Source organism: Mauremys mutica, chromosome 12, assembly GCF_020497125.1.
Source record: "Mauremys mutica isolate MM-2020 ecotype Southern chromosome 12, ASM2049712v1, whole genome shotgun sequence".
NCBI lineage: Eukaryota > Metazoa > Chordata > Testudines > Geoemydidae > Mauremys > Mauremys mutica.
The window spans coordinates 77124380-77138844 of record NC_059083.1 but is presented as its reverse complement, the minus strand read 5'-3'; the positions used below and the strand labels follow the sequence as shown (position 1 = coordinate 77138844).

Sequence of the window (14465 nt, the reverse complement as noted above, 5' to 3'; positions counted from 1 at the left end):
CTAAATAAAGATCTGTGTCTAGCTGTTATCAAGAATGCCTAATTATTCTACAGATACTATAATTTTTGGAAGATAATCATCTTACTGATATTATTGATAAACATCCATGACCTTGCCAGATGACTAATCAAATATTAATTAACCCGAGAGAAAAACTAATGATATTAAGGTTTTACAAGGAAGTATTAGTTGAACAAAGAGGGTTAACTGGAAATTTAACAGAAGTCCTTTTTCTTCCATTTGAAAGAAGTAATGGGTAAAGAGAATATCAAATGGGATGCACTTATTAGACAAGTCCGTATGTACTTTGGGACCAGGAAAAAGGAAATTGTAATGTTTGTATGTTTTTAGATGTTCAGATCAGAGAATACCTGAGAGTCAATAGTTAATAAGTGCTTGAACCTGGCAAGTAAAGAATGTGGAACTCTTATAAGTGTGTCACCTCTGATCAAGAGAGATTTGTCCAGCATCTGAGTGCAAACCTCTGCAGCTATAAGAATATCTCCTTCAGGAAACTGTCACACAGCATGGCAGTGCTACTGGGAGAATGAAGCGTAATTATTTATTTCTCTTACAAAATCTGATGGAGTGACTGTTTTTCTCTAAGTGTTGTCTGTGACATCAAAACTGTGACTCAAACACTACTCTCAGTTACACTGGTGTAAATCCAGAGTGATCCTACTGAAATTAGCAGAGTCACTCTGGATTTACACACCAGTGCCCACAACTTGAGCCATTGGCTGTTACCATTTGAGAAGATAGTGTTTAATTGTCCAGTGCTGGGAGAAAGAAACAGAAGTGAAATAATTCTTGACTTACTGGATTGACATTGAGTCAACACTGAGGCTATGTCTACACTACTGTGGTAAGTCAACCTAAGTTACACTACTCCAGCTACGTGAATAATGTAGCTGGAGTCAACATAGCTTAGGTCGACTTACTGTGATGTCTACACCATGCTGGGTCGACTGGAGATGCTCTTCCGTCAATTTACCTTACTCCTCTCATTCCTGTTGGAGTACTGGAGTCTGCCGTCAATTTAGCAGGTCTTCACTAAACCCACTAAATCGACCCCTGGTGCATCGATCACAGCAGTGTCGATCCTGCGGTAGTGTAGACATAGCCTGAATCAGGAAGAATAAGATCCACAGCAATTGTCCTAGGGCAGATTAGGAGTATGCTGGGCACTAATAGCAGAGCCGGCTTTATGACCCGCGGGGCCTGCTTCAATACCCGGCGGCGGTCCAGGGCTTCGGCGGCGGGGGGTCCGCTCCAGGTCTTCCACGGCATCGAAGGACCCCCCGCCACCAAAGTGCCACCGAAGAGCCCCGGAGCGGGTCCCTCTTAGACATGGGGCCTGATTCGGGGGAATCGGCTCAAGGCCGGCCCTGACTAATAGGGACAGAGACAGAGAGGTCAAAAGCCGCTTAACCCTTGATGCTAGTGAATAGGATTCTCTTCTGAGCATGCAGGATTTAGTGGGAATCCTTCAGCACTGAAGATGAGGTTCGAAGTATAACTAGATACCCACAAGAATTGAATTTGGTGCAACAGTTACTAAAACTTATGATGACCATCAGAGCACAGCATATTGGATCAACACTGTTCTCTGAGTTTGTGAGTTCAATGAATTCAGCAGAGAGTTCTTCATTTGTGTGGACCTTTATCTCAACCTCGAAACAATCCAACCTGAGCTCACCAGAAGGTTTAGCTGACTCTTGTACAAACCCACACTCCCAGTGTTCACACAGTACTAGATACAAACTAACATAAATCAGGAAATGCATAATGAAGTATGAAATATATCTATTCTTCAGGATCTCAGCTCAAGAGGAGCCTGCTTCAGTTGTTTTCCCATATATATTTCATTGTGTTTTGTGCATGTCCACATCCTCAAAATCTACAGCAAATTTGAGCTCTTTTTAAAAAAAAACAAAACACAAGTGGTTGCACATGCAATGAGCACTTTTCTAAACTCGATAACCAGGCCATTTTTAACTTTGTTTTTTTCCCCAAAAATACTCTCTGCTTTACTCTGCTTTGCTACCCACACATACCCACACTGAAGAGAAATAGCCCTGCAAAATGTAAGGATGTCTAAATAATAACAAAACCCCAGAGCCTCATCAGCTCCCACCCAGGAATGCCAAATGGCTTCAGAAACCACAAACATCTATTTTTTAGCCTTTTGTAATCTTGCATCTTAAAAATGACATGAATGTACTTTTCCATCCCCACCCTCCTCAACTGTATTCAGCAAACATTTCTCTCTGGCCATGTACAAGTACGTTTCAGGCCAAAGCAAAAGTTGGGGGAGATGGGAGGGAAGGTATGGGATACTCTAGAAAAATAGGCATCTAATGGAAAAACTGATTTAAAAAAGTTTTCCTTGCTCGTAACCCCTAACGATGATCTCCACATTAATCACAGAAATTAGAGATTCAACACTCATGTCATTTGTCCAGTGCGCCTCCCATTGGTGTAGAGCTATTTCCTAGATTAAAATTGCCTGCCACGTGATGAGGCCTCTGTCACATCCAATGAACGACTCTTTCACTATTTAATAAATCTCACTGCCAGAAAGACTCCCCTGATATCGTCAATGCTCCTTTACTTACCTTCATCCCATTACCCATAGCTATGCCCTCCATTCGTCTCCACCCTTTGCACACCTCTGATACTATAGGTCAGGGGTCGGCAACCTTTCAGAAGTGCTGTGCTGAGTGTTCATTTATTCACTTGAATTTAAGGTTTCGCGTGCCAGTAATACATTTTAACGTTTTTAGAAGGTCTCTTTCTATAAGTCTATGATATATAACTAAACTGTTGTTGTATATAAAGTAAATAGGTTTTTTAAATGTTTAAGAAGTTTCATTTAAAATTAAATTAAAATGCAGAGCCCCCCGGGCCGGTGGCCAGGACCTGGGCAGTGACAGTGCCACTGAAAATCAGCTTGTGTGCCGCAGGTTGCCTACCCCTGCTATAGGTGATTATCTCATCTCCCATAGCCAAGCTCTTTCATCATAAACCAGTCCCGCTAATCCAGCAATCATTTTGCTGCTGTTCTTTCCTCTACATCTTTCTGTCACTGAGGTGCCGGAGCTGAATGCAGTGTTCCAAGTGCAGTGCTTTGAGACCTTCAGATGGCAAGCTCTATAGAAGTGTCATTGATTATAGCGATAGAGACTATCACTGCTCTTGGGCTGTTGGTCTGCTGTGGAGGAGGGGGTGGGCAGGAAGAGAGAGATGCTCGCCTACTCAAGCTCCCTGCAGATGGTCAAACCACAAAGTACCAAGCAGAAGCCACATACTTCCTTCCAATTTCATTGCTTTGGCCGGGGACCAAGCTAACCACCCGTGGAGTCATGCTGGGCTCAGGAGCATTACACCAGCTTGCCTCTCCCAGCAAGCATAGTCATTTAGCCGGCTGTGTACGACTATCAGATGGAGAATCTGAATTCTTTCAGGGCCATGGGAATGGATAAAGTGTCTGATCCTGTCATGGCTTCCAGGCTGTCAGGAAGCTTTGGACTCTGGGCTGACTTAAGTTGGCTCAACTCAATGGTCTTCAGGGGAGCTGTGCCTGCTTATGCCACTGTAATGAATCTGGCCCAAGGAATTTTCTTTTCAGAAGAGAAATGAGTGTCCATACATTACCGTAGTCTATTTTATTTGCTACCTATAGTCGCAGTGAACAGCTTTGGACAGACGTGACTATTACATAGAGAGAACAGTCTGGTTTAAGCTTATTCTCCCACGAAGACTTTCTTAGTAGAAGTTACCCATCTTCTCAACAGAACAAACTCCAGAAAGTCTAGCTTGTTCAGCTCCCCTTGAACTGGCCCACTTCCTGTGGGAAAGCACGTCTGTTTGGTTCTCGCCTTGCCATTTGCTGCGACTGGGTGGCATGGGGGACTGCAGGTAAGTCACCTCTACTGGCTTTGCAGCACAAGCTGAGACCAAAGTACAATATAAAGAGAAGGCATTTGGTAAACTTAGGTATAAACCAAGTATCACACCATTCCAGTTAATAAGCTGGTTTTAAAACTACTGCTAGGTCAAGGTTGGACTCCGCAGCTCAAGCATTGCTATTGTTGTTCGAAGGCATTGGTATCTAACTAGTGTCCATAAAATTCAACCAATAAATCCAATTTATTATTGAGCTGGGACTGTCTTCTGTTGTGGTTTTAACCTCTTCCAATCTTAAACTGTTGAATTTCTGCTTCTATAGTGTTCCTACGTTGGCCATAGGGCTACGTACGGCCATGTGAAATATTTGTAGTGACATGCGCAGTATTTGAGATTTTCACATTCAGTTTTGATTTCACGGAACTGGTCCAGATGGGGAGTTGGGGGAATGTCGTGGATTTCTGCGCAATAGTATCTTTGAGCAAACCCACTGGTTTTGGACATGTGACGTTTCATTCTAGTGAAGATGAATTTTTATGTCAAACTGCGCTGAATTTTCCAAGTTTCGATGCGTTTAATGAAAAGTGAACTTTTCAGGCTGTGAAATGACCTGGGCTGATATGGCAAGAGAATGTTAACGCAGGTGGGGTGATACTTTCTCCTTTCCCCACAGCTCTGTCTTTAGGAATCCCTGCCATACTCTGAGTTGCCAGTATGGCCAGATATCTTATTACCATATGGACTAACACGTGAGGCAGTTCTTTCTATGTTCTTTCTGGCATCTAGCACCACTTACGTCAATTGGAGCATTGTCTTTTCCTTCGATAGAAACAGGTTAATATGACTGTCTGTGACTGTGGTGTGAATCAGAGAAATCACAGATGGAAAAGGCCATCAAGTAAAGGGGTGTAATCCAACTCCCTTCCCAATCCAAGATTATTCTCAACAGTAGCTTCCTGTTCCCAATGCCTCCTGTGATGGAGCTCCCCACACCCTTTGTAGGTAAGATGAATTGGATCCATTAGGGTTTGGGTTTCACATTTTCTCTGGCTGCCTGTGATGATCAGTCCCAGGTTTGGTTACAGATATTTAACCCAGTCTAGCAGTAGCACCTTTTTATTTTACATTTTTTTTTCTTTTTTATCAGGGACCCCTGGAGTGAGAGAAAAGAAATCAGGAAAAAACGAACGCCAACCAAGCAGCCGGCATATACTGATGGGCGGCTCTTCAGTTCAGGGGAGCTTGTCAGAAATGTGGAGGGAGAGACAGAAGAGAAGGTAAACCAGGAGATCAATGGGGGAAGCACAATGGAGGAGAGAGAGCAACTGCAGGGTAAGTGTTTTCCCGCAGTGGGGCCCGCCTTAAAAATCTGGAGCATATTCTCAAGAGTTAGCCCTTAACTTCAGCTCTTCTGGGAGGACAGTGCGACCTCACACTCTCTGTGCAACTGACAGAACAGGGGGCAAAGATGGCTGCAATACACCTTCCCCATTCCTGGGGGCAGCCAGGGGTGAAACCAGCTCCCCGTGCAAGTTAAAACAGCCTAAGGGACACTCTTGGACAGGCTGGTTTGTTCTGAGCCCTTCCAGCCATTGCACAGGTGAGGATCAGCTGGAACACAGTACACTCCACTCTTGGCCTCCTCCTGTCTGTTCCCCATTCCCACTATGCTTCCCTTTCCCCATGCCAGCATATCTCAGACTTTTGAAGTCTAATTCCCTCTCCTTTCAGGAAAATGTAATCCACTGATCCCCTTGTACCCATGCCATGTGTTGTTACAACCTACCCAGCTCACTCCATATACCTTCATGGCTCTCCACCCCCAGCTAGTCCAGCACAATCTGCACTTTGGGAGCTGCTGCTGTAAACCTTGGGAATCCCCCGCTGCCCATCTAGACCACGTTCCCGGCTGTTCTGTGCCGTGTGCGCAGCCCAAAGTGGCCAGATGGAAAGTTTAGGATCTGGCCCCAAATGTGTCTCTTTTTAAAAACAAGTTAACATTTATGTAATTATAAAATAGAGCGACTCATTGTTTGTCATCCAGCTTCACAAAAGGTGCTGAAAGATGGATATTAAAGTATTTTAATTCGGTTCCAGGGAGAAATGTACACCTAGTGAGGCTGGGAAGAGCTGAATTCATTACTGCAGCCAAATCCCAGTCTGCTGCTTGTTTGCCTCCTCTTTAAAATGAACTGAATGTTCTGCAATTGCTGAGTTAAAAAAAAAAGTCATTTTCAGAGCGTCGGAAGTGCTCCGAAGGCTCCAATCTTGAAGGCTTCACACAGCCAAAACTCAGTGAAGCCAGTTGGCAAATACTGGAAATGGAGGGATGGGGGTTTACTGGAGTCAGGACTTCAGGGCAGGACCCAGAATAAGTGAGCAACAAATTGTTCTAACAGCCAGACAGTTTTACGCGGCTGCCAAGCTGTTCCATAGATTGCACAGGCCTGACTTATTGCTAAGAAACAGACTGGAACCGGACTGCACTTCTCACTGAAGGAATGCACAGCTGTGAGGTTTCCATTCACTTTGCACAATATGGGTTCCAGGAATTTGTGTAAATCATTAGGGGCCATGCAGTAAACAGAGTTGCATTCATAACTGTGGTAAATAATAATAAAATATTCTCATGATGTGGTGCCAACACCCAAAGGTCTTTGGGTACCAACAAAAAAATCTAACTAAAAACAAAGGAAAAAAATCAACACTGCCCAGAAAATTCCTAGCCCAAGTGTGGAGGGGGGACACACAGTGACCCCTGGTACACATTAAACTGAACAAATGCCCACAATGGAAATACTTTCAGATCTTCCCAAATGAACAGAAATATATTCACTGTGAACTCTGCGTTTCTGGAGCAGAGAGTCAAATAGTGTGGCTGCATTTTTAAAAGGCTAGATAATTCAATTACCAGTATTGCCATACGCATAATCAGATCAGGGAAGTTAAATCTCATGCTTCATGCCACCTGATCACAATGGAGCTCAGGAAGGAAATCCCACATCTATGGATAGTATCACATAATAGGTCAGATGCAAGAAGGTGCCAGGTCAGCAAAGCACGTAAGCAGGTGTTTAAAACCCATTGAAGTCAAGGGAACTGAAGTCTGTTCTTAAAGTTAAGCACGTTTCAGTGCAGAATAGAGATGGACTTAAGAACATGCTTAGCATGAAGCAAGTGTTTAAGTGCTTTGCTGAGTGAGGACCTAAAAGGGTCGATTTGCCTTGCTCTGAAGTTTCAGGAATTGTGCTATGGAGATGGTAATAACTGTGCAGTTATCTAACTGGGAGGAGTGTGCAGAACAGCACCCACATCATCGTTTGGGGTCTGAATTGAAATGGCCCTATAGAAATCAACCAGCAAGACTGCAAATTCTGACCACCCTGAGCTACTGGCCAGTCAAAGGCTTCCGAGATTCAAGGCTGAACGGGTCCATGTGCTCAGATTTGTTTAGCCTGGACACAGATTTTCTGCACTTTTCCTTCCAAGTTAGGAGCAGCTTGCAGCCAATTCTTAGTGGGCTGGCCGCAAACCCTGCCTTCATGAACATGTTTGTTAAAACACACATAAGCGCTTTGTCCAGAGTGCTGTTTGGAAGCCCATATATCAGACTTTTTTGTCAAATGTAAAATCTGTTCCAGCTGTCTGGGAGGACAGAGAAATCTGCCATCTTGGTGCTTTGGAGAGCTCACAATACACTGCAGCATTTTATATCTGGGTGTGTTTCCCTATCCAAATCCACAAGCAGCTCGAACAGTGAGCAATTAGAGACTCTTTCCTTTGACTCCAATGCTTGAGATCAAGCCTTTAAGTACCAGGTGCCATGCTGGGTAGGCGTTAGAGCAGGAAACATGGAGCCAGGATTCCTGGGTTCTGCCACAGATTTCCTGCATGACGTACACTCTGTGCCTCTGCATCCCCATGTGTAAAACCCACCTTGTGGGGGAAACTGAATTAATGAGACTGGTTTCAGATCCTTAGATGGAAGGTGCTGTGGAATGGAAGGCAGTAGGATTATTGCCTTTCTGCTTAGCAGGTGCACCTTCTGCGTTCTTGTATTAGGTGGGCTTAGGCCACTTAAGTGTTTGTGGGTCTGTTCCCATTTGCTGAATGTTTTAATTACTGTTCAGTGTCCTGCCATTAGATGAACGCACCCTTCATATTCACGCATGACATTTGTTTTTGTTTTTTTAAAGCTACAGCTCAAGCTGACACATTATCTATCACACACGATCATCTCTGCATCAGACAGTCGGAGTCCTAACGTGGAGCTTTTCATTGATTTGTTTTAATTTTCTAGCCTATCAGATTAGAGCTGCTGGATCAGAGCTGTGGGGCTGGAATCAGCTCCATCGTGATCAAACACCAGAAAAATTGTTTTTGCTAAGCGTGTTTTGATCTGGGTCAAAATTTTAGAGTGTTGGGGCTTCAAGTGTCTAAAGTGAGTGGTGATTCTGGTTGCCTCCATTTGGGGCTGCCTGGGTTCATATGCCTTAAAGGGACCTGGTTTCTAGAAAGTGCAGAACACCCACCTTCTGGAAATCAGGCCCCTTTAAGGAGTGTCAAGTTAGGCACCCAAAAATTGAGACACTCAAAATCTCTAGTCACTTCTGAAAATAATCACAGGACACTCCATGGCAACCGGCACCTTGAGCTCCAGAAACATAGGCCTCTGTTACATGAGCTAAATGACCTCTAGGGTTAGTTTGGGTTCTATCCCTCCTAGGGGCATGCCATTCGATAGAAGAAGGGCCTAGCAATTAGCGTTCTGGACTAAGACTCAAAAGACATAGGTTCAATTCCTGGCTCAGCTACAGGCTCACGGTGTGTCACATGGGGCAAGTCACTCAACCTACCATGTGCCTCAGTTCCCCGTTTCTAAAACTGAGGATATTATTTCCCTGTCTCACAGAGTGTGGTGAGATAAAAGCCATTAATAACTGTGAAGTCCTATGAGGGTGAAATGAGCTGATACTGGAGCAGGTCTGACCGTCCATCCAGTAGAGAACAGCGGTGAGGCAAACCCATTCGCCAGCACATAACCAAAGCCTGCAGGGGTTGGATGTGTCATGGACCTGATGCACGCTGTAGGGGTAACAAGAGGCAACTGGAAAATGCCTCCTATCAGCACTGAAGGGTTCAGGCTGAGCCACATCATGAGGGATGCAGAGGAGGCATGACTGGGGTAGAAACAGGGTTTTAAGGAGTTACTTAGATCGTGGGGTTAGGCAAACCCTGTGCCTTCTCCTTATAAACTCTCTTCACTTGGACTGCACTAAGAGACAGCCAGGTCCCATTCTTTGCAATGAAAACCCACAGAGTGAAAGGCTAACTATTAATGTGAGAAACTCTACCCTAAATTAAATAAACACCTCAGTACATGAGAAATCTAAACTCACTTAAGGGTAACCAGATTCGTAGAACCACAGATCCCTCAACATACAGATAAGAAGTTGGAAAGGACATAAGCGAGAAAGAGCAGGTTATTTAGGGCAGCTGTGACCTCTGGACATAGCTGGTTTTATAGAAAAGAAGCCATGCTTCCAAGCTACAAGAGGTATCTCCTTTCTGACAGGATTTAGACAGCAATTTGGCCTGACAGTAATACACCAGTAGAAAGCTTACCCCTGTAGTGTAATTATTAGGAAGCAGTCCCTCCAGGAACGGCCTGCTCCAAGCTTCTCTCTCTCTCCGTCAGCCTGAAGGGAGATGCTGTCATTCCAGAATGGGAAGTGAAGGCTGAATTTTTCGGATGGATGTGGTTTTGGAAATGAACTTTGCTAACACCTGCTGTAAGTTCAGCAGGTCCAATTGCCAGATGCTACAGGAACTAGGGGCTCGTTAGCATGATTGAGACTTTGGCAAAGCGAAGGGCTCTCAGCTTCCATGTCTAGGAAATGTTGAGAGAGGCAGTGGCAGGAGTTCAAGGAAGGGTGTGCACTGCTGTGTTTTGAAGTCTAGACAGCGCTGGGCCCCGGCGATGCTGAAGAATGCCTTTTCCCGGCCCAGCATATTGTTTAAAACTCACAGGTATCGGAGGCGAAGAACGAAATGGGGAAATAGCGAATTCCCTTGTTCGAACAGACACGGCTGCATAATTCTCTTTCCAGATCCTACCTTCCAAGCCTTGCCTGGCTGATCAGAGGCTGCCAGTGTTTTACAGGCTCCACTGTATGAATTATCTCTGACCCCCCTGGGCATCCTCTGAAGTCACCTTGCTGTGTCTGCCTCTTTGTCTGCTTCTCAGCCCTTAGGGGTCGGAGAGGGAAACAAAAGCAAAAGCTACCCAGGCTAGGATCCCAGGCTAGAAACCTGCTCCTGCAAACCTCCCAGTGACAGCAGCAGGCTCCCAGTCTCCTTCATGAGTCTCAAGCTCTGTCTACCCTGGAGCTGTTACCCAGGACTCTGAGTCACTGAAGTGGACAGGCTCCCGTTGGCATCTGTGGGCTTTGGATCAGGCCCTGTGTTTGGGAGCCACCTTCAAATGCACTTGCAGCCTAATGGTAGGGTGACTAGAGCCCCGATTTTATAGGGACAGTCCCAATATTTGAGGTTTTTTTCTTATATAGGCACCTATTACCCTCCACCCCCATCCTGATTTTTCACACTTCCTATCTGGTCACCCTACCTAGTGCAACGGTGCAGGGTTTGCATCCACGCCCACCCCTGTTACACACATGCTGAAGCCTGGCGAGGGAGGCAGGCTGCGTAGAGTAGGGTCCCATAAGAAAGGGGTTTAAGCCAAGAAGGTAAAGCTGCAGGCCAGGAAGGAGGGGAGGAAGCGAACCCATCCCCATCCCCTGGAAGGGAGGGGGCAGATCTAGAACCATGTCCAGCAGGCAAGGTGGGGCAGAGGAAAAAAGCCGCACCAGAGGATTGGACCTAAGGTCTCCTGAGGCAAGGTGAGGGGGCCTAGGGGTGGAGAGGCAGTCAGGGGAGGGGAGAAGAGAAACTCTCTCCTCTCAGGGACCCCACCCTCTATGGAAAGGGCAGGTGAATGTCGATGCAGAGACGGTCTTTGTAGGGGCAGCTCTCTCCCTGCCACGCTCCAAATGTTTGAACTTCAGTGACTGTTCGATACCTCGCTTGGTCTCTGTCGGTTTGGGGCCTCCCGAAGGGGGCTTGGCAGAGTCCAAAGGTATTTGTCTTTGTAGCATCATCTTTAATAGAACGAATGAATGTCTTGCACTTATTTGGCACGTTTCATCCCAAAGGACTTCAGAAGCTTAAAGGGGCACTGCCAGGCGAAATAGTGGGTGCTTGGGGAAAATAAATGCCCTTCCCTATGTTATAATAAACCGTTGATTGTTAAAGGTGAAGGAATATTAACAATTTCATGCACTTTTCCAATTTATTAGACATGGGTCTGATTCTCCCCCCTCCTCCCCCCCCCCCCGTGCCCTCCAATCCCCTCATGAACTTTAAGGCAGTTCAGGTTTTATATCCAAATTTCAAACCTCTAGACCTATTTCTGTAATGGGCTGAGCTAGGATCCTGGCTCTGTGGAGCTGAGGGTCAGGGTTTGTGGGCTGGGCAGTTGGCCATTAGCCCGGGCCGAGGGGAGCGTCTAATGAATACAGACCGGTGTGACTTTCATTTGTGTTTCTAACCATCTCACACGAGCTGGCTTGAGGAGGCCGATTCAATTTCATGACAACTTTCAAGGTTTTAAAATGTGTTTTTGTGAAACAGCGTTGTGGATAGAAAAGGTCAGGTTTGTCCAGTCAAGTTGCTCGCTCCCTCTATTTAGTCAGATGGGACCAGAGAGCCCTGGACCTCTGAAGCCTTCCTGTCAAAAACATAGTCAAAATCAATGTATCTCCATGAAACGATTTGGCTTTGACATTTTTGTCAAAAATATTTGCACCAATTGTATTTGTCATGCTCTACCCGGCTGTAAACAGGTGATGGGGGTTCAAACTGCAATTTTCATAATTTATGGAAACATTTCTTTTGGACTGGACCTTAACTATCCATTACTGTCCCTTTCGAAAGCTGACAGACAAATTGCACAGGGATCACTTCAAGCATTACTGAAGTGCAGCCAGCTCTGGGTTGAAATGCAGCATCTGTTTCACAGCAAACAGCAGCTTGCATGGTTTGGGACAGGAAATGAAGCAGCATGCTTCTCAGCTGCAACAGCTGTTTAAATAGACAGAAAGCAATTGTCAGACTACAGGGGCTAAAACCCCTCCTCTTTCAAAGACTGAAATGGAATTGTTGCTGACCTCTGTCAGCGCAGTGATCCCACACCATGCTGGAGTGTTCGATCAGCATCACCTCAGAAAGATCAGACACACTTACTGAATCATCTCATCACTGCTTCCTGTGGCACCTGCATTCCTTGGTCTCTCAGCTGAGCGCTGGCTCTGCCCATCACGCCTCAGCAGCTACTCGTGCAAAGCTGCTGTGTGCTGAGCTCCGAAGAGGTCTCATCACACAGCAGCCTGGCTGCAGAAACAAACCTTTCCATTTGTAAATGCCCACAAAGGCTTTCAAACCAGCAAACTTTTCAAATCCAGGAAGGATGCGGAGCTGGGAGGGGGCAGCTGTTGATAATGAAGCTACGATTTGGCTCGAATGCAAAGAACGAACAGGCCCAAGCCAGGCCGAGTGTGACTCCATGTTGGACAGTCTGGTTCTTTTTTTAGTTAGATTGATAAGTGCTTCAAGCAATATTAACACATGCAGAGCCTTCGCACCTATGGCAATTACACAGGTGTCCCAGAAGCCAATGAGTCAAATGGGAAAAGGAAGGTCTGGTGATGCTTAATCAGGCCAGGACAGGGTTAGGAAGCTAAATCCACATAATAAAGAGGTGTGATTCTTCTCCTGAGTCATGTGGTATTTAGCACTGGGTGTGTGTGGTCCCTGCTCAGTTTTAGGCCCTTGCCTTGCTTTGCTGGGATTCCACTTAAGAAGAATCTGACAGAACTGCCTTGCCTTGCTTTGCTGGGATTCCACTTAAGAAGAATCTGACAGAACTGCCCGTGCCTCTAAGAAATACTGTGCATGCCATGTTCTACCATACAGTGCCCCCTGCTGACCCGATTCTCTCTCTACAGAGTTCCAGTTACTAAGAGCGGATGGTGCCCATCCATCCACATCCCCCAGCCAGATTTCTGCCGAGGATGCAGTGCAAAGCCACCTGACTACTCCACAATCGTTCACCTCAAATCAAAGAAAACACGAGGTGAGTCTGTGAGATCTTTCGTCTATCTCTGACCTTGACTCTCTGCCATTCCACTGAAGGGTAAAACCCTGCAGCTTAAGATAAGAGAATCTGCCATGAGCTCAGATTAATTAAAAGACACACAAAGTGATAAAGCATTGGGGATTGCTTCAGAAAGGCAAGCCAAAAAAAGTCATGCACGGGGAACGGTTTGCGGATTATGCAGAGCAATCCAATCTATTGCAAACACAAGAGCAAACAGACTGTTGAAAGGTGTTTTTTTTTTAAATAATAATAATAATAATGGATGGTTTCTTAAAGTAATAGCCAGTGGGTTTTATTCCTGTGAGAGGCAACAAAGCTGAACTATATTTAATAAGGAAATGCAGATAACAGTAATCTCCAAGGTCTGATAACAAATGCTCCATTCTTATGTATTCTTCAGTACCTCTTCTTCAGGTGTTTAATGCCATTGTAAAATGTGACTTTTCGGGGTGTTTGGGTGGCACAGAGGGTTGATGATTCATAGATTTTAAGGCCAGAAGGGACCATTTGATCATTTGATTTGATGTCCCGTATATCCCAGGTCAATAACTTCCATTTGACTAACACATATTTTGCAGAAAGGCAGTCAGTCTTCATATGAAGACTTGAATAGATGGAGAATCCACCACTTCCCTTGGTAGTTTGTTCCAACTGTAATGGATTGCAAACAGTGGAATTAGCCCACATCCATAATGACTGAAATTACTCGCATCCAAACTCTGCTCTGTAGCCTTTATGAAATGAGATGGGTCAACTCGGTCCATTTTCCAGTGGACATCTCTCCACTGGCACTAACTTGCAATCTTCTTGGCATTCTCAGTAAAAAGGCCAGGGACTACATGGGCCAAGGAGACTGAGAACTGTCCTTTCATTCCTGGAGGTCTGCTCTCTCTAGAACATGGCTGAAGCGCCAGGGTGGGGAAAGCTTGTATCGCCTCTTCTATAGCCGTTATGTGGATATAGAGAAATGACCATCTTCGGGGAGATCAGTCCAGACCTGTCAGTCACTAAAAGTCACACCACCAGGAAGAAAGAAAGAAAACTGTGTAATTTCTTTAAAATAAGCAACCACCACCATGTGAAGGCTTCCCCTTAACCTGAGAACACCCTTCCAAAACCAGGTCACCTTGCCACATCCCTCACCATGTTCAATTCCCTCCTCAAATTTCACTTCTGCTGGGAAGGATGTGAGAAGTGAGCAGGGAAAAGAACAATAAACAGAACCAATAGCACGTGATGGATCCTTTGAGATGTCCCATGCCTTACTGAGCAACTCAGATGGTGTTTTGATATACAGGAGATCAGAATAGATGATCACAGTGAATTCTTCTGGCTTTAT

General features: G+C 45.3%; 1 protein-coding gene across 1 annotated transcript in view; it reads left to right on the top strand.

Moving 5' to 3' along the window:
- The window catches only part of LOC123346333 (WD repeat-containing protein on Y chromosome-like), a 51630-nt gene that overhangs the window by 33836 nt on the left and 3329 nt on the right, over positions 1-14465 (top strand). The window contains exons 17-18 of the mRNA XM_044983666.1: positions 5057-5241; positions 12975-13102. Coding sequence (XP_044839601.1) covers positions 5057-5241; positions 12975-13102 — 313 coding nt within the window. The remainder of the gene's footprint in view (positions 1-5056; positions 5242-12974; positions 13103-14465) is intronic.